At 36.8% G+C, this 21,040-nt stretch overlaps 1 protein-coding gene across 2 annotated transcripts in view; it reads right to left on the bottom strand.

Annotated features, from left to right (window-relative positions):
• gpc6a (glypican 6a) overlaps window positions 1–13,686 on the bottom strand; it is a 200,212-nt gene extending 186,526 nt beyond the window's left edge. The window contains exon 1 of one of the 2 annotated variants that reach the window (XM_079615037.1): window positions 13,112–13,686. In XM_079615037.1, the coding sequence (XP_079471163.1) occupies window positions 13,112–13,268 (157 nt within the window). In that variant the 5' untranslated portion in view covers window positions 13,269–13,686. The remainder of the gene's footprint in view (window positions 1–13,111) is intronic. The other variant, XM_079615036.1, reaches the window with a different exon arrangement.
• Between the last annotated feature and the right edge of the window lie 7,354 nt (window positions 13,687–21,040).

Raw genomic sequence — 21,040 nt, 5'->3', positions numbered from 1 at the left:
AAAATAAAACGTAAGACTCTTACGTTCACCAAGGCTGCATTTATGTGATCAAAGTTTGGTTAGATATTAATACTATTTTAAATAACTGTTTTCTATTTGAATATATTTTAAAATGTACTTTACTCCTTGAATTCTCAGCATCATTACTCCAGTCTTGAGTGTCACATGATGATAGTCATCAACAGTGTCACAGTGATATGTTGATTTATAGATCAATAAACATTTCTGATTATTATCAGTGTTCAAAACAGTTATGCTGATATGTTCTGAAAAAAAAGTTTAAAAGAACAGCATTTATTTGAAATATAAATCATTTTACATGATACATATCGGTAATGTACCCTTTTGATAAATTTAATGCATCCACACTGAATAAAGTATTCATTTAAAAAAATAAAACAAAAATATTTTCAACAGTAAGTGACACTTAAAAATGTCTGAATGTACAATATTCTTCTTCATGGCTTTAAATCAACTGGTGAGTTGTAGTGCTTGGATAGAAGGCCTGTGCTCTTTCTTTACGATAAACGTACAGTAAGATTGTAGTTGTGACGCCGCTGTAAGTGCAGACCTGGTCCGAACGATGGCCTACAGCTTCATCAATGCAGAGAGTCTCTCAGCATCTCACACACAGGTGTGTTTTGAGGCGGTTGCTAAAGGCCAAGCCTTGCTGAGAGACTGACTGGTGTGTAATGAAGTGCCTGTCGAGGAGAACCAGCGCACCACTGTCTGTCAGTCCACACACTCGGGACGGAGTCCGCCTCGGCTCTGTTTCCACCGCATCTCTCCAACGCTTTCCTGACCCAACGCAGTCAGACTTGAAAACGCTCACAGGTCTCTCTCTTCAGCCGAGAATGGATTTCTTCACAGACGTGCTACACTGTCAGCTGCAGTCTTTAAGAGACAGAGTCTTATTTTTAACTGCAGTGTTGCTTTTGATAAAGCAGACGGGAATATAAAATAGATCGGGGAGACTGAGGCACTTTTTACATCACTTGTCTAGGCATGGAGAAATGAGATGTAAATCTAATAGCCCTAATTATCACAGGATGAACAAAAATGAGAAGCAATTAATATATTAGAGATGCACCGATACTAAATTACCGATACCAACAGTTTGATTTTCTTACGGGTGATTCATAGAGCCTGTTTGATCATGTTTTTACTGTTATTGTGTTCTTGTCGCATTAACTTGCCTTAAATTCAACACAAGACATTTAAACAATCCTATTTTTAAACAATCGCCCAATGGCCAATAATTGCTTTATCGGACAATACCGATTATTTGCCGATATATCGGTGAATCAAATACAACATAATTGAGACAAAAACAATCTACTTATGCACAATACCATTCCAATTATTATTTTGCAGCACATTGATAACATTTTCATAATAAATAAATGAACAGGACAATTTAAATATTAAAGTTGTCAAACAACTAAGATTGTTTTGTTTTACATAATGTCTGATCACCACATGCGATACGCTGTATTTTTAGACCTATAGATAAATTAAAAAATATTATGGCAGATAAATATTACAAAATATCACAAACAACAAATTATATTTTTTTAAACATCTGTCTTAAATATAGTAGCATGCAGCTTGGCAAACTACAGATTGCAAAAGTGTCAAAGTTCAACACGGCAGACGAAGAATGGCGCATTCAAATTAAACAATAAGTGATTCACTGCAGGCCAAGGTTAATAAAGCAGGCGCACGGTTCAGCCAAGGTGATACTTCCATAAATTCCCCATAAATGCGAGTTGGCAAGATATTGCAGATGGTCGGCTATAAAATGTAGCTTGAACAAATCTGCATCTAAAAGCCAAGTATCACACGGTTTACATGTCAGAGCTGCACTTTAAACCCTTTTGATTAATGTGATGTTCGGTGTTCTGAAAGGAAACCAATCGTCTGGCCTTTGTGAACAATCTCGCCAAAACTATTTTCTTTTGTCATTTTACTTTTATACATCATTTTAACATTGCAAATTTAATAACTTAATTAAATAACAAACTGCTCTTTTTTGGGATTGTGCTCCCATGATAATTTGCCCTGTTTAGCAAATCTGGCCTTTAATACGAAATGCCAAGTAGATTTGCATATTTGAATGGGGTTTGCTCGCCACAAGGTTGCCAGAGTGTTGCTATTCTAGGTTATTTTGAAACAGTCACAAATGGCATTTTATCTTCTTCTTTTTTATTTATCATCTACCAGATGAATGCTTTATGTCAGCTGCCTTGGAAATTAAGATGGATGGATGGATGGATGGATGGATGGATGGATGGATGGATGGATGGATGGATGGATGGATGGATGGATGGATGGATGGATGGATGGATGGATGGATGGATGGATGGATGGATGGATGGATGGATGGATGGATGGATGGATGGATGGATGGATGGATGGATGGATGGATGGATGGATGGATGGATGGATGGATGGATGGATGGATGGATGGATGGATGGATGGATGTTAACTATTTAAATATGATGGATGGAATTTAAAATGGATTTAAAAATGACAATAGCTAGATAGATAGATAGATAGATAGATAGATAGATAGATAGATAGATAGATAGATAGATAGATAGATAGATAGATAGATAGATAGATAGATAGATAGATAGATAGATATACCTTCAATTCCCTTATCTCAAGTATACACTAAAGTAATAGTGAAGCTGATTTTGATCTGGAAGTCTTCCTTGACATCAACTAAAGAACATCACAGATAACAAAGTCAGACCGCAGGAAAACAAACGAGCAGAAGAAAATAAGAACATTTGAAGGGGTAAAAAACAGCAACAACGTTCCCCAAATGATGCTGACAGTGGCTGCGAGAGCTGCAAGCAACGCTGGAATAATGTGCTGTTGGTTTTCTCGCTGCTCTGGGGGAGACGGCAAGGCAAGAGAGCAAAGCTATCAGCTTCTCACGACTGACAGAGAAAACAAAGCGTTGGGTTCTTCTCACCTCGCCCACGCTTACAGACACCTTATGTCCGACATACAACTTCCTGTACCACCACAGTATTAATGCCTTCATCATTTCCTGTACATCTGAACACTCTCCAGGGCTCCATTCGGCTCATCTCAACTTCCAAACACTATTCATCAAAATCAGACGTTTTGTGGGGGGGGAAAGCTGTCCAAATAATTAACTTATGTAAATTGACTTTTGTGGGCTTTTGCCATTTAATAAAAACATGTCTTTGAGCTTTATTAATGTTGAATTTATGAATGGCGGTGTGACGGCGCGTCCTCTGAAGGGATAAATATCTAATCCAGATCTGTGTGTTCAGCACCTGATGCACTCGTGTTAGTATTCCTAATTAGCAGTAATTAAGTGCTTTCTACAGCCTCTGTCCTCGGGGGCACCAGCTAGTTTGCGGAATATTTATGCTCGGATTATTTGGGAGACGTACAGCAAAACCAATTATGCTTGTTGAGGCTTACAGTGAATCTGAGTTAGTTTATTACGGTCTCAAATGTCAGATGCAGTCACTTGAAATCATTATTTCCTGGAAATGACAGCAAAAGTAAAGTAACATGCAAATTAGGCAAGTCGAAATAAAACGTATTGCCACACCGTCCAATGTGAGGTGAATAGAGAAAATCGGACTGACCATCAAACCCCATTATTGTAAAGAAAATTAATGACTTTTTTTTTTATCGAGGATGCAATAAATTGATAGTAAGCGACAGTAATTGCATTTATAATGTTGCACAAGATTTCACATTCAAATGCTGTTCATAACCTTATATTCATCAAAGAATCCTGAATAAACATTAAGTTCAACACAAGTTTTTTCAACATTGATAATAATCATAAATGTTTCTTGAACAGCAAATCATCATATTATACTGATTTCTGAAGGATCATGTGACACTGAAGACTGGAGTAATGATGCTGAAAATCCAGCTTTGATCACAGGAATACATTACATTTTCACATATATTTAAAAAGAAAACAGTTATTCAGAAATTGCAATAATTGTTCACAATATTACAGTTACAGCAGAAGAGATATGCGAGTAGACAATTTTCACTATAGTATTTGGCAGTTACAATAGTGAGAATAATTTTTGACCTTTAGACGGATGATAATAATCACGTCTGCAACTCAGCGAACAACAGGAAAAGTCTTTGATATAATACATCAATCTATAAATAATTGTCTTTTTCTGCAAACATCACTGGAGGCGCTGTAGGAGGATTTCCCAGAAGTCCTTACATCAAGCAACTGCCAGACTAGAAATCAGAGTTTTCTGCCATATTATATACAGGCCCTGAGCTATTGTTAGATATTAGATTTCTCCATTGCCACTGATGAGAGGAACACATCTAATGAAATCAAATGAAAACATATACTGTTTGGACTGGAATGTGTTTCTATATTGAGCTATGGAGGCCTTAAAGGGACAGTTCATCATGTGCTCACCCTCAGGTCACTCCCAAACTTGAAAGATTTTCATTTTTAGAAAATAGTGTTATTCTGGTAACACTTTATAATAAGGTCTCATTTTGCATGAACATAGATACATTAATGAACATTAGCCATCATTAAGCAAGTAATATTTAACCTTAAGTTAACCTTTGTTAATGTTAGTTCATAAAATCAATTCAAATTCACGTTAGTTCACAGTGCATTAACTTGTAATCTATTAGGAAATGCTGAGATTAACATTAAATTGAGATTAATAAATGCTGTAGAATTATTGTTGTTTGTTAGTTCAAGTTAGCTAATCTTGACAAATGAAACCTTATTGTATTGCTATTTTATATATACATTACATATATATTGTAACATGCATATAATGCATTGTTTTATTTGTAATAAAAGTGATCAGGGTGTCTAAAATGACTGAAAAAGCACAACATAAATTTTGTGTTTCACGTTAGAGAGAAAGCCAGAGTGGTTTGGATCGACATGAGGGCGATTACATGACAAAATGTTAATTATTGGTTGTTTTGTCACACTTTGTTGCTTACATAAAAATATTTCCCTCTTCAACAACCCTTGTTAATGTTAATTCATAAAATGTTAAAATTCACGTTAGTTCACAGTGTATTAACTTTTAATCTATTAGTAAATGTTGAGATTTACATTAAATTAAGATTAATAAATACTGTAGAATTATAGATCTTTGTTAGTTCAAGTTAGCTAATCTTGATAAATTAAACCTTATTGTACTGGTATTTGTATATATTACAAATATATTGTAATAACCTATAATAACCCTGGTCCTGCATTGTTTTATTTGTAATAAAAGTGAGCAGAGCGTCTAAAATGACTGAAAAAGCACAACATTAATTGTGTGTGATTAAATGACAAAATGTCAATTATGTCACACTTTGTTGCTTAAAATCTTTCCCTCTTCAACACAATTGTAATGTATCATGGTTTAGCAGTATTCTTTTGAATGTATGATCATATAAATATTCCTCTGATGTATTCAAGCAACACTTTGCTTCCTCACCTGGTACTGATGACAGCGGCAGCATAATTCATTCTTCTCACATAAATTAGCATTTTTTCCCCTCATGTTCTCTCTTTGTACCTCTGTTCACCTCCTAACTGGCACGACGTTGGCCAAACGCGCTCTGTTTGAGCAGGCTGTGTGTTTCGTAATGAATGCAAATGGATGTGGTTGAATGCGCCGGCGCTGGACAAACAGGCCGAGAACATACACGACACTGATCAAAGCCTTTTACACGAGCTCCTGACATTTACAGGCCAAGATTTTCATTAAGCAGAGTGATTAGAAGACAGACAGGGGCATAAAGAGAGACAGAAGTGAAGAGTGAAGCAGAGAGACGGGAACCGACAGATGGGATCAACAGTGCTGCCCTAGACACATAGGTGGATGTGATATTAAACACCGAGATCTTGCTGAACATGCGAGAACCGACATGACAGAGGAACTTTCCTCCAGCAAAATAAGTCCATTTACTAGTCCTATCTGTCAAACTGCCCTGGGCTTTAAGAAAATAGCAGTAGAAGAAGTGGGTGGTTCATAAAACATCTCATATCTCACAGCATGAGTAATTCTATATAACACTAATCACAGAATAGTTACTTTTTTCTGGAAATATAATGACAATACTACATAACCATGTGGAAATACCAATTTTATTATAGAAAATCCAGTCACTAAATAATACTTCACCTTTATATTTTGAACTTGATGAACACAAGCCAGATTATTCCTAACAAACAAAATGAGAAGTCTTCTTATTCAGAACTGATCAAATGTTACTTCAAAGCGTAAAAGTTCTGCTGTTGCTAAGCAACTGAAAACAACTAATCTCACAATGTACCGAACAAACACCCAGTTAATAAGTTCTCTCTCCTTCTGCCTCGTTCGGGACACATTCGCTCTATACTGTACATTTCTCCCATACTTTTAAGTAATGAATAATGTACTGCAGTCCTGGACATTAAATAAATCGACCACGGTATAAACGGGCAAACAAAACCCCTACCGGTCGTAACTAAACTGATGATCTTGAGTTAACCATGGGTTCTTCTAACTGCCAAAACACTTGACAGTAGTTAAAACCAGCTGCAAAGATCTTAAAGTACTCATTTTATTGTAATTGTAGACAATTCAAGATAACAAAAAATCAATGGTAAAAACAAAAGTTAGTAAAAAAAAATAGCCCCGCCCATTTTCAGCGATGCGCTTGAAAGAGACCAATCACAAATCAGTATGCAAATAAATACATGGAAGAAGACCAATTGACCGTTCGCGAAGAACCGCCCCCTTTAGTCACTGTTGCTATGTCTGACAAGCTACGCCGCTCTCACGCCACACCATGTTCTCACGCAGTGATAAACACATCGCGGAGGAGAGAGCACACCGACCGACAGGACTGACCAGCTTACTTTCGATATTAAACAAAGTCTCACCTTTCAAATGTTTTTTTTTTTTTTAAAGAAATTTAAACAATAAATGCCGTTTTGTGGCTCTTTAATGTGTGTGACAGATCGCTGTGTCGCCTCAGTTAAAGCTGCTCGTGAACCGATCATCTCTTCCTTCTAGTTCATTTATAGCATCAAATAAACATGAATGAACATCAGAAGGAATGTTGTTTTAACCGCGGAAAGATGTCAGTACACACCGTTTTTCAAGTTCAAATCCTCCCATGTTAATCTACTAACTCTCCTGACTGCTTTGTCTGACAAAATGGTGGATGGCGAAGTATGATTGGTCAGGTCACCTGTCAATCAAACTCCCTGCGGAGAGTCAATTACACAGTATTATCGCTACTGACTCTGAATTCGAAACATTCCATCAAATGGAAACAAACGTAATTAATAATTGTTCAAATTATTTCAGTGTCTGAAGTTAAAATGACGTACAGTATTGAGCAGTTCTGACTGAATCACTGCAGAAGTTCAGTTTAGTTTTAGAGGTTCCGATCAAACTCTGACCAGAATGTTTGAAGAAAGTAACACTACAAAACTGAAGATAAATATAAACGAAGAAGCAAACACAAACAATTCAATGCATGGCCAATTGAAATCCTTTTGATATAAAAGATGTCTCTTTATGATGAAGCTGGAGTAATGCAATGTAACGCTCCCCGGATGACCTCAGTGTTGTCAGGCAGCGATTTGCCCGCTGAACGCTCACCACACAAACAACCGTCCGTTGAGATCTCAAATGAGCTCATGAGAGGAGCAACAATCAGACCTGTGTGATTAATCAGCCGGATGATTTATCTGAGGACAAAAGCCGTACTTAACTGTGTGTGTGTGTGTGTGTGTGTGTGTGTGTGTGTGTGTGTGTGTGTGTGTGTGTGTGTGTGTGTGTGTGTGTGTGTGTGTGTGTGTGTGTGTGTGTGTGTGTGTGTGTGTGTGTGTGTGTGTTCCAGCCGTATTTCCCACTACATGTCTCTTCAAATATGTGTGCTTTGACTAACTGAGTTGCATTGGGTTTGCCTCTATTATTCTGGCCAGAGATGGGAATCTAATCTCATGATTTGGGAATTGTATGATCCGTGTTATGTGGAATGTTCTCACACACCCATGAGTCTGATGTGACATTGATATAGTAGGGGAGAACAGGGAGTGATTTAACTTATGATGTTTCAATGTCTGTGTTTCGTTTGCTCTATGTGTCTCCAACGGTGATCTAATATCCCCACATGTGTCTGTTTTAAATTAAGCTTGTTCTGAAATCTACGGCTTAAAAGTATCCATTTTTTTGGCAAGTAAAAAAAAAAAAAAAAAAAAAAAAAACCTGTTTGCTTTTGTGTAGTCTTTATATTTTGGGCTCAGAAGATCCAAAAAAAAGTTCTAAGAATGTTTTTCAAATGAAATGTTTTTCCGATTGTTCTCTGAACATTCAAAACGCACAGTTTTTTAAATGTTTTAAAAAGTTTTTTTTTTCTTGGTTATGCGAACATGATGGGAAACATTCCGTTTTAGAATTCTTTAAACATTATAGGGACGTTACTTTTGAAAGTTTGCTGAGTAAAATTTAAAGAGGAGTTAGACGAACGTCCAACATAAACATTTCTGAAAAAAACAAAAAAACATGAACGATGTAATAACATTTTTTTAGCTAACGTTTTGAGAACATTTTTAAAGACCAGATAACTTTGAACAAACATTCTATTACTGTTACTGGAAGAACATTTGCTCATAACTTTGAGAGAACCTTGCCAGAACATTAGCTAAAGTTCGAAGGACATTCCTTGATATCTGGGGGGAGATGATGCTCATGTTTGAGTGATTTCAACTCATTTCTGAATAGATAAACTGATTATGTCATTGTTAATGTATACATAATTAGTATTAATGACAGAAAATATAGGAAAAGCACTGGATAAAGTGGAGAGATGCTGGAGGAATTGTTGCCGAAGAAGACAAACTCTTCACAAACGTACCTTCATGTGGTCACTTACACCATCGGTTCCCAACAGGGGGGTCGCGGCCCACAAGGGGGCCTCAGCGAGCTCTGTGGGGGGTCGCGTCATATTTTGAAACATTTTTAGCAATGAGCATTGAATAAAAGTCCTTAACTTTTTTCTGTTCAAAATGTACAAAATGTATATAATGAGCGAGTTAATCATGAATCCATTTTCCAATCCGTGTTTTTGTCTTATCCTGAACCACTGGTACTCCTATAATAAGTGTTTACATTGGGACTATTTTACACTGGTTCGGATCGCTTGCGCTGCGGAGTTCTCCAGGACCTGCGTGACTCGTCATAGACGTACACAGAGAGAAGTAGTTCCGGCTACAATGTTCTTCCGAAAGACGCAATATTCTGTTAATAAACGCAAGTTTATTATCGCTCGCTATAGCGCCAAAAGCATCAAAAATAAAGCCTCACATTGATAAAGCCTCACTAATAACATGCAAGTATTGAGGTCCCAGACAGCAGTCATTTAGTAATAGCCTATATTCTTTCCTTTTAACCACCAGTGTGAATATTTTTGTTATTGCATTTCAAATAGGGCCAATTGATAGGCTTCTCCTAGGCTTACGTTTTTAAATTACAAAGGGCCTACTGATGTTTTTGTTATTGTATTTTCAATATTATAGGCTATTATTTGTGCATAAACATATCTGGTTATAGTAAACATACCATTTGTTTGAAAACAACATATTTTGTCTTCCTTGCTGCAAGCTTACAAGAGCGATAATATCATTAAATGTGAAGGGGGCCCTAAAATATTTTTTTCTTGGAAAAAAGGGGGTCTCAGACAAAAAAAGGGGTAACACTTTACAATAAGGTTCATTAGTTAACATTAGTTAACTACATTAGTTAACGTTAACTAATAATGAACTGCACTTATACAGCATTTATTCATCTTTGTTAATGTTAATTTCGACATTTACTAATACTTTATTAAAATCTTGTTAACATGAGTTAATGCACTGTGAACTAACATGAACAAACAATGAACAGCTTTATTCATATTAACTAACATTAACAAAGATTCATAAATACTGTAACAAATGTATTGTTCATGTTAGTTAATACATTAAATAATGTTTAATAAATGAACCTTATTGTAAAGTGTTACCAAAAAATGTTGGGAACCACTGACTTACACCACACTCAAAAATGAGTAAATGTCATTGCATTAGATGGTTAAACAATTACACCAAATGTCATCTGCAGACGAATGGTGCTCCAGCTTTTCTCGGCAATAATTTCATCTTTTCTAGCTGAAGACGGGTTACATCACTCTTCCAGCCTAGCTAAGCGGTTTAGCTGGTTTAGTTGATAGGCCACATAGTAATAGCCTGACAAGTGCCCAAAATCCTTCTAAATCACTCCAGCTTAACCATCTTACTGGCCAGCAGAGACCAACAAACCAACTTAGGCTGGTTGAAGCAGGGTGTTTTTTTCCAATTATGAGTCATTGTTGCTCAGTGTCTTCAAATCTGCTGGTGCTTCTGTGATTTCACAGTATCAGAAGTCCTGAAGTTCCACTAACCACAAACAGTAAAGACTGTCTTCATGGCAGAAACTAGAATCTATTTCACAAGATGCAACATGTTCCTGGATTAACATCTTTGTTGATCCTGGAACAACATTCCAATCATCCAATCAGATTTGAGGATGAAAGATTGCACTACCACTTTTCATGCTAAACATAAGTTTGTTCGTTCTGAAATGATAAGAAAACAGTGTTGCACATAAAGATGCACGTCATGATTCTGCCAAGTTAGACACATTCCTAAGTCTGTTGATCCTGGAACAACATTCCAATCATCCAATCAGATTTGAGGGACAAGTTTACATTTTATGTCAAGTTTAGGCTTACAACCAGGATTAGGTGCTTCTACATCAGTGTTATTCAGCAACATTTCCTTCTGGTTTTAGGGATAAGTTATGAATCGCAGGGTAGGTTTGGGTGTAGGGATGTGGGTAGGATTTAAATTTTCAGACAGAAATGTTGTTCCAGGATCAACAAACTTAGGAATGCGTCTAACTTGGCAAAATCATGACGTGCATCTTCATGTGCAACATTGTTTTCTTATCATTTCAGAACGAACAAACTAATGTTTAGCATGAAAAGTTCTCGCGCAATCTTTCATTCACATAAAGGTCAATTACTTTGGTATTTTGTTGCATTCAAACATCTTGAAGTTTGACTTGAGTGGCAAAATGCTTTTTTTGGCCCTGCTATTTATAGTCTCCGACACACACATATTCAACAGTTACTGCAAAAGCAAATATCTTGAATGAAAATTGTAATAAAAACAAAACAAAAAAGCCATTGCTTTTGTCAAAAAAACAAAACAAAAAAAACTGATTTGGACTTGCATTGCATAAGAATTCCTGCATAGGCAACTGTATGCTCTTATATTATGGATAAGTGATGCAACAGCATACAATACATACTGTAGATGTGCACCAACATCAACAAGAGATACACACACTGCCTGCAATGAAACCACAGATCCTCGTGGGGATCGAGCCCTTGGAGAACCATCAGAAGACAACATCTCACAGGTGAGACAACAGGGACAAGACAAAATAATCTTATTTTAGAAATGTATGAAAACACTTCATGTACACACATCCTGCAGTCCCCAGTATACCAGTGCTCTTGCTTTATTCATCCTCAAACTTTTGCCCAAATCATGTTTAATTTATCACTTAAGCACCAGAACAATCTCACAAAAGCCGAAACGTCATGCTACATCAGGCTACGTCTGCCATCTGAACGAGCAACTAATGTCATTTTAAGGCAAATGCAACTGTATTGTGGGATAAAACACATTATGACTGTATTATCTTATCCTTTCAAACGCTCTCTCTTCCTCTCCATTATGTCCCCGCCACGGTAATCTGCTTTTACTGGGTGAAGCCCTCAAATGTGATTACTTCACAACAGATAACAAAGGGGGGAAAACCCTATCTATGCCACAGCATGAGTATGAATTAAAGCTACACTATGGCCTTAAGGACTCCATAAATCCAATGCTAAACAGGGGCTCGTCCTCCTGAGTGAGCAGGGCCACCTACTGGGGCTGTTTATATTGCACGAAGGGCTTTTAATTGGAGTAAAACTCTTACAATGAGCCTTAAACTCACTGGAGAGTTTACTGAGCGTGACAAGCACAGGTAGATTTGAGATTTACTCACACCTGTTTGTTTTATATGAGTGTGTGAGATGATGCAGAACTGTGTGTTCTTAGTTGCTGAGATTCAACTAAATAGTGGAAAGATTCAAAAGGTGCATTGTTATAATATAACTATCTTCTGTGTCTGTGGTTTTCAGTAATGCATTCAGTCAATCTTGCTTTTACTAATTTATGATTTCTGCAGTTGAATGTGGCCAATGTCTCTGAACATGCAGAAACACACCAAAGTTTAACAGTCCAACACATACAAATGACCTCAACATTAATAATGTTGTCTTTTTAAACAATGTAATTTGCTCTCAAAACTGTCCATTTTTTTTACCAAGATATAACTATTAATAATTCACAACATGAAAACCATCTGCAACTCATCACACCACATCAAATATTACAATGATGGAAAGTTGATATGTGCTATAAAACTTTGTCAACTTCGATGTTCAATAATATTAGCTCAATAACAACTCTTGGTAACACTTTATTTCAGTGTCGTTGGTTACATGGAGTTACTGTAATCATAACTATACATTATGCACAACTACACCCTAAACCAAACCCCAAACCTAACTATAGTAATGTAGTTCATTATTATTACACAGTACTCAAATGGATGATTACACTGTAGCACGGACACCTTAAAATAAAGTGTAACCCAACTTTGTGCCTTTCTGTGAATGTATCAGCTGATCGAGATCATGCTGTCTGTATATCCATGAACACTGAAGACAAATGTGGCAGTAAAAGTTTTCAAAGATCAATTATTGAGATTTTCTCGTTCATTATAGGCTATTCCATGCGTGAGTTTACATGTAAATAATTTACAAATCATTATTGATCAACCCCATTAATGATCCATGGGCAAACCTGCTGCACGAGCACGAGCTGTTCTCCACCCGAGTGTGGTATTCTAACTGACATGTAAGCAGAAATCCTCTTTTACCCCGAGTTTGTGATGTGGCACCATGTTGGCACCTTGTCCTCACCTTGTATCTCCTGATGTGGCACATTATGGAGACTGAAGCCTTTGGTCGTGAACGCCTGGCGCACATCGCTGCAGCTGCGCGATTTTACATCTCCAGCACACGACAGCGACAATAGAAGCGATAAAGAAGTGAAAACCACGACAGGTGTCTTCCACATCCCTCCTGCGAGCAAATCCAGCCGATGCGTAAAAGCGCAAAACCCACAAGACGCGCTCAGCGCACCGGCGTCTCCAGCTGCAGGTGGACAAATGTTTCAATCATGCAATCGCTCATCAACGATTAATCACGTGCTCTGTCGCGTCTTCTCATTGCAGAATTCTCCAACGGATCCTCACAGAACGAACGCGTGCGCGAGTACAACGGCGAAACCTCCAGAACAGATCCGGAGCGGCGCGCTCTCAACTTCTGCTCTGTGTTTCTATCAGTGGAGAGAAAGTAGCAATCCTCCCTCTCCCTCTCTCTCACACACACTCAGAGAGAGAGCGAGAGAGAGAGACAGACAAACCGCACAACCCAGTGGTGAGTATGACAACATGGAAAAACACGGAGTGGATTCACGGAGGCGCATGGCCCTCAGGAGATGCTGAAGCAAACACTCGAACTACTTTCATTAAAAAATACAAATAACAGTGCGAATTAATTTTAGTAGTCAACAAAAAGATAATTTAGAGGTATATATATATCACATTGTAAAATTATAATAATATTATGAAATAAAACAATCTAAAATAAACAACAGATCAATTAAATAGTGTTATTGTTTTTTTTTTTACTTATATATATATGTGTGTGTGTGTGTGTGTGTGTGTGTGTGTGTGTGTGTGTGTGTGTGTGTGTGTGTGTGTGTGTGTGTGTGTGTGTAAAATAGCCCTGTCAAATTTCGTATGTATATGTATATGTATATATATATATATATGTATATGTATACATATACATATACGTACATATACATATACGTAGGACTACATACAAAAATTTGACAGCGCTATTTTACACACACACACACACACACACACACACACACACACACACACACACACACACATATATATATATATATATATAAACAAACTTAATCATGTTTATTGCATATCAATTGATTTCTTGTGTTGATTTCTTAACTTTAAAAGAAAGAAAGAAAGAAAGAAAGAAAGAAAGAAAGAAAGAAAGAAAGAAAGAAAGAAAGAAAGAAAGAAAGAAAGAAAGAAAGAAAGAAAGAAGTCGTTCCCTCTCACCGGTGACTCACCGCACAGTCCAGTGTAATAACCAGCAGCATCACTTAAACACAGGACGGACTTTCCCAGGTTATGAATCCGTAAACTGCTCGGGGATCATGAAGGTCACCTTCCCCAGTCTATTTATCTTTGATTTACTTTTGTTTTCTTCATATTTCTTCAATGTGTATGTGAGAATGTTTAATACAGATTTCCCTGAAATGCCATGCACTTTTATTTATCAATAAATGCTGAATGCATCTGCTCTTAAAACAGAAGTATTCCAACATATGTGACCCTGGATCACAAAACCAGTCTGGAGTCGCACGGGTATATCTGTGGCAATAGCCAACTATACATATGGGTCAAAATTATCGATTTTTCTTTTATGCCAAAAATCATTAGGATGTTAAGATCATGTTCCATGAAGATATTTTGTAAATTTCCTACAGTAAATATATAAAACATGTATTTTTGTGAGTGAATGCAGCACAATCGTGAACATAAATGCACAACTTTAAAGGAGATTTTCTCAATGTTTTGATTTTTTTACACACTCAGATTTCCAGAATTGGTGTATCTCGGCCAGATATTGTCCTATCCTAACAAACCATCAATCGGACACTTATTTATTCAGCTTTCATGTGATGTACAAATCTCAATTTCATAAAATTGCTCCATGTGACATGTGGTCCAGGTACACATATGAGTTTTCCACATGTGTCACACATGACTGCTGTCAATCAAATGATGATAATTAATAATATTAGGCAAATATCACACAGCCAACTATTATGTGCATTGACAAATACTATAGTATTCTTACAGGTGCATCATGTTTAGTTCAGAAAAGTTATCATTTTGATTAAAATTATTAACAAATTAAATAAGTATAGTGTTTTCAAATCCAATTTTGAATCAAGAAGGAAATGTGAAAAACAATGTAACTTCCACTTCATTCATCACCATGAAATTGATGCACATTTATACATACAGAAAATGTGCATGCACAGAATTCATACTTTATACTGGGGCTTGGTATTGCTGTAACTACCTTGAATTGTTGCACAATGAATCACAATATTTAAAAAAGTGATATATAGTGACAGATGTGAGGGAAAGGTGAGAGTCGACTCTACAGGATCCATTTTAATGTGACAGTGTTTCTACTGTCAACCTGTTCCTCATAAAAACCAGGCAATTTTAGAAATGCAATATGCATATAGGAATATAATCGCAATATATGATCCATGTGTTCTGTTGTAAAATATGGCAGTACGTGGTTTCAAACACACTGTTCTCATCCATGTTCTAATCTAAAATGACAAAAGCAATAGGTGTTCAAGAGTGATGCAAACACACACACACACACACACATCAAAGCACTGTCCGTGTGAGAATGCAGCATATTGTGGAGCAGAGCAACAGCGAGGGTCTGAAGCTCAGCGTCCTGAAGATGGATTACTCTAGTGTTTCACCACATGGAAGGTCAGTGGTTTTCCAGTGACTGCAGGTGGTGTGTGTGTGTGTGTGTGTAACAGGAAGTAGCGCGCTGTTCTGCCTGTTGTCTCAGCAACATGTGTCTCCTCTGAGACTGGCCGCGGTGGCTCAGAAAACTCAGAGGCTGAGAATAAAATCAGTTGAGTCGTATCCTGCGCCAGTGTTGAGTTTCTGAACTTGTGCTGCAAATTACTCACTTTTATTTATGGCCTTTTCTTTTTTTGTAAGACAGACAGGGTCAAATAACACTCAAACCTGCAAACCACAGCTCTGACTTACAGTATTTAAAACCCCTGCAAGTTATTACAGTCATTGCACAGCATGCCATGTATTGATATTTCTCATATTTTATTTGATAAAATATATTTTTTATCAAGATTAAAATGTATTTATTGGCTTATATAATACATGTTTGGCATTTTAATTGATTGTGTTGATGTCAGCATAATATTTGAAATTCAAAAGGTGATTGGTTTCATTTGCATTTATTTGCATAATTGCGATTGGATTTGCATATTTTTGCTAATTTTGACAAGCCTTTTATACTTTGTTCTATTTTGATTGAAATTTCACAAAAATATAAAGAATATTTATTTTGTTAGTCAAATACTGTTTTGTGGGGGAAAACCGTAAATAGATGTAATTGCACTAAATGGTATAAAATGTCATTATTCAGATCTACTTACATTTTTTTACTAACATTTACTAAATTCCTTATGTATATTTCATTGATGTTTAATGTTAAAATGTACTCAATATTTTAAGTTTATAGTTTTTTATCTGTGTAAAAAATGTTTCATAAAAAAATTGATTACATCATACATTTTCAGAGTGTATGTTCTTCGCCATCTGGTCTTAATTGGCCATGAGCCATGGTAAATAAGTCATAATGACTTACAATCACCTTGTTAATTAACGGCTAAGGACGCAATCTGACCACCAAACGTGAGCTGCAATTCCTGGATCAATGAGACTCCATGAGCGCTAGTGCCTTCTTTACAATCTTTACACTGCTTCTCTAACTTGTTCCTGTTTGAACACACACACACACACACACACACACACACACACACACACACACACACACACACACACACACACACACACACACACACACACACACACACACGATGAGCGGTCCGAGAATATGTTTAATCCTGGCTGAAACGGGTCCACTCTGTGCAAAAGACAGCTGTGAATGGCCTTTGATGTTTCATTCATCTGAGTGGAAAAACTGGGAAAGACTGCAAATCCCCCCGACACAATAGTCTGATATTTTGTCAGGTCTTCTTTTGACTTCCACTCCAGGTGTACAATCTTCAGAGGATCTGAAAATGCTTTTGAAATGTGCAATGCTGTCCATTTAAGCCGGTTGTGTTGTCTTAAAGCAGCCCGAGGCTAAAGTGGCTAAAGCTCAAGACTCGATTGAAACAAACCTCTTAAATTAAAGGTGCACTCAATGAGTTTATATATACATCCCTCTAGGACTTAACACACGCTCACCAAGCCCTCGCCAAATACAGACAACTATAGATATACACAGAATTAGTGCAGCATTTGTTAAACTTGTAAAACAACATTCGTCATTTTTATTTAGTGTGAGCTAAGTACTAAAATAACTCAAACTTAATACAGTCTTTTTAAACCTATTTAACACAACAAAATGGCTAAAAATTTAACAAACTAAAAAGAAAAATATAAAATAAAATTCTAAATATTAACAAAAACTAACAATGATACTAAAATGAGACTTTTAGGCAGAATTCCCAAAAGTAGCAGAGGTCCACATGACTCCATCAGGATGCAGTTTCTAGAGTCTAGTTTTAGTTTTTCATATATTGGCACTGGCAAACATTACCAAAGATATGACAAAAAGAAGGTTTTATTCAAATGAAACATACCTCAAACAAATCCACTTATTTATGTACTTTATCAATGGAATGACTTTTTCCAGACCATGTTGAGGAAAAAATGAAGGAATCATCAACAGAAAACACATTTAGTCCATCGATGCTTCTCGTCTTGCTTTTGACAGCTTGAATTCTGGCAGGTAATGACTTCACTAATGAAAAACAATATGTGACCCTTGATCACAAAACCAGTCATAAGTCGCACGGGAATATTTGTGGCAATAGCCAACAATACATTGTACGGGTCAAAATGATTGATTTTTCTTTTATGCCAAAAATCATTAGGATATTAAGTAAAGATCATGTTCCATGAAGATATGCTGTAAATCTCCTACCGTAAATATAAAACGTTTATTTTTGTGAGTGAATGCAGCACAATCGTGAACATAAATGCACAACTTTAAAGTTGCATAAAGTTGATATATATTCATCATATATTCCTCAACTCTACTATATATTTCTCATTTTTAAAAACAAGCAAAAAAAGACTAATAAATCTTTACAGTAATACCATCCTGGTCCCACTTTATATTAAGTGACTTTAACTACTATGTACTAACATTGAAATGAATCATTTGATACAATGGACTTAATGTGTACATATATGTTTTTACATTGTACTTATATTTTAAAAATACCTGCTTGTAATTACAGCTATAATTCATTTATGTAATTACATTTGTAATTACACTGTTGACCCTTCCCTTATACCTTAACCCACCCTTAAACTTAACCATACCAGCACACCTGTCCCTAACCTTACCCGTATCACACCTCAAAAGCAGAAAAAGTATTTTACAATAAAGCATGAACACAATAAGGACATTGTAGGCTACTTATTTTTCTATGTAAGTACATAGTAGTTAAAGCCACTTAATATAAAGTGGGATCTAATAACATGAAGGGCATTAATAGTAATTTAGAGGCACTGAGCTGTGACGTCAAAGACGGCAGACAGGGGAAAATATAAGTCCATTTCATGCTTTAAGAGCCTCTAATAAATATCGATCACTGGCAAAAACACATTTACTACAATATTGTGAACTACAGTATTTGTGATTTACAGGTTGCTGCAAACATTTTATTTTGTCAGAATATACGGCCAGTTTTGAATGCCTGCCAATACAGAAAGAGGCTTTTCTCCTCATAATGGTGCAGTGACAGCATCTACTGGTGAATCCTGAACCAAATCCCTTTTCAAAGAAACAGTCGGAGACAGACAAAAACATTGAATGCAATGCGACGGCATAACTTAAATTTAATAAAGTTATCTTAAATTTCACTCTTTATAGCCTTTTTAGAGAAAATTATATCTCTGTAGTATTGTTACAATCACGACCAAAAGTTAAAACAGCATTCACTCTCTCAGCCCGACTACAAACCGCCAGTGGCAGCGAGTCATAGAGCCCTATCTTACACCCGGCGCAATGCAAGTGTGTTTCTAGTTTCAGCCCGACGCAGTTATCATTTTCACGTCATGCGGCACATTGTTTAAATAGCAAATGCATTTGCTCCTATGTGCGCCCATGGGCTGCAGGTCTGAAACTGAGGTGTGTGTTCAGGCGCATTATTGGCACGTTGCTATTTTGAGGAAACAGAAATAGACTGAGCCATTGACCAAATGAACCCTGCTCTAAAGTCAATGGAGCAATATTATTATTTTTATTTTAAGAGTGTGTTAGTATTGTATGCCTAGACGGGTCCACAACACACTTACACTCTGCTTATTACACACACAAGGACGCACAGCAGCACACAAACATGCCAAATATTGAACATAAAATGATTAAAATGTAAAAGATTATTATTGTGTACATAAAGATATGGTGGAATCCGGCTTGTCCCGTAGATGGTCTCGCTTTAACCTCTCTCTCTCACACACACACACACACACACACACACACACAAAAGTGGATTCGGACACGACCTAAGTGCACTTGTGCCGTGCGCTTTAGACCATGTGCTTAGATCCTTAAAATGTGGCCCATTGCCTTAACGAGTGAGTCATTGAATCATTCAGTCAAACATTCAGGGGCAACACTGTGTCCCCACTGTGTGGATTTGTTTGGAACTGTTTTCAAAATAGCCAAAGTTGGCAAAATAGAACAAAACACTATTCTGAGAATGTAAGTGACCTAATATTAACTTCTTGTTTATTGAACTGTTTTATAAAATCAATATCACATTTGCAAATGTGCTGATATTTGGTTAAAAAAAAATGATTCTTGCTCGTATGGTATTGCATAACAACATCCAGCTATAAGTATATATATACATTAAAAAAAATCCTACAGGGACATTTTTGGCCCATATCTTGAATTTTGGGGGCATTTCTATTAATTTTTATGGCACTCTTTACCCAAGCTCCTGTTAATTTCCGACCCTAGTGTGTGATAGAAAAGGCCGCTATAGGGGCAGGACATTTCCAAAACACGCTGGAAGTGGTTGACCAATCACAACACACTGGTCCAGCTGACCAATCAGAGCACAGTGTGCTTTTCAGAAGGAGGGGCTTCATAGAGACAGGAACTAAATAGAGTGTTACTGACAGACTGGGAAGAGAGGAGCCGCAACAATGACAAATATGGGAAAAATCATATATTTTGAACATGCAAGAATGAAAACCTATTCTAGTAGAGCCCAGAAACTAAATCACAACTTTGTAAAAGGGCATATAATGGCCTCTTTAACCGATGCAAACATCTGCTGAATGTCTACTTGCTAAACTCAGAACCCCAGATTAAGCAGTCAAACTAATACACACAGTCAGGTCTCTAACAGTCAAGGACACCCTCCATGATGCTCTGTCACCACTTGTTCTCCATTGAAGAAATAAGTGTAAAAAAAGCCTTTGCAGAGCATCTCGTGCTCCTCGCCCGGTAAGAAATAAATCATGTAAGCGGATCAACAGGAGGTGGCCGCTGTATTCGCAGAGGTGCTTGATGCATACAAATGCTGCATCCCAAAGGCAACGGCTCTGAAACGCCACTAATGATGCTCCTGCTATGGTCTGGAGAACAAAGATAAAATAAAGGAGAGAGAAAGCGACACGGAGGTATAACATGCAGGACTCTTTGATGTGCATTTATTTGCTTTTAGCCTCAGGAATGTTTACATGAGGTTGCAACCCTGCTAATAGTCTTGTTGTTCTGTTCTTTCAAGACGTAAAAAGAACATCTTTCTTGGCTCACTTCCGTTCCAACCAAATATGGTTTGTGGAGATAAAGAACTAACTATCATATCTTGCTTTTCAGATACTTATTGGTTGATCACAATAAACTACCAGCCCTTGGTCATGGAGAGCT

This window comes from Phoxinus phoxinus (genome assembly GCF_949152265.1).
Source record: "Phoxinus phoxinus genome assembly, chromosome: 6".
Lineage (NCBI taxonomy): Eukaryota > Metazoa > Chordata > Actinopteri > Cypriniformes > Leuciscidae > Phoxinus > Phoxinus phoxinus.
The sequence above is the reverse complement of the archived record's forward strand: the minus strand, read 5'-3'. Positions and strand labels throughout refer to the sequence as shown.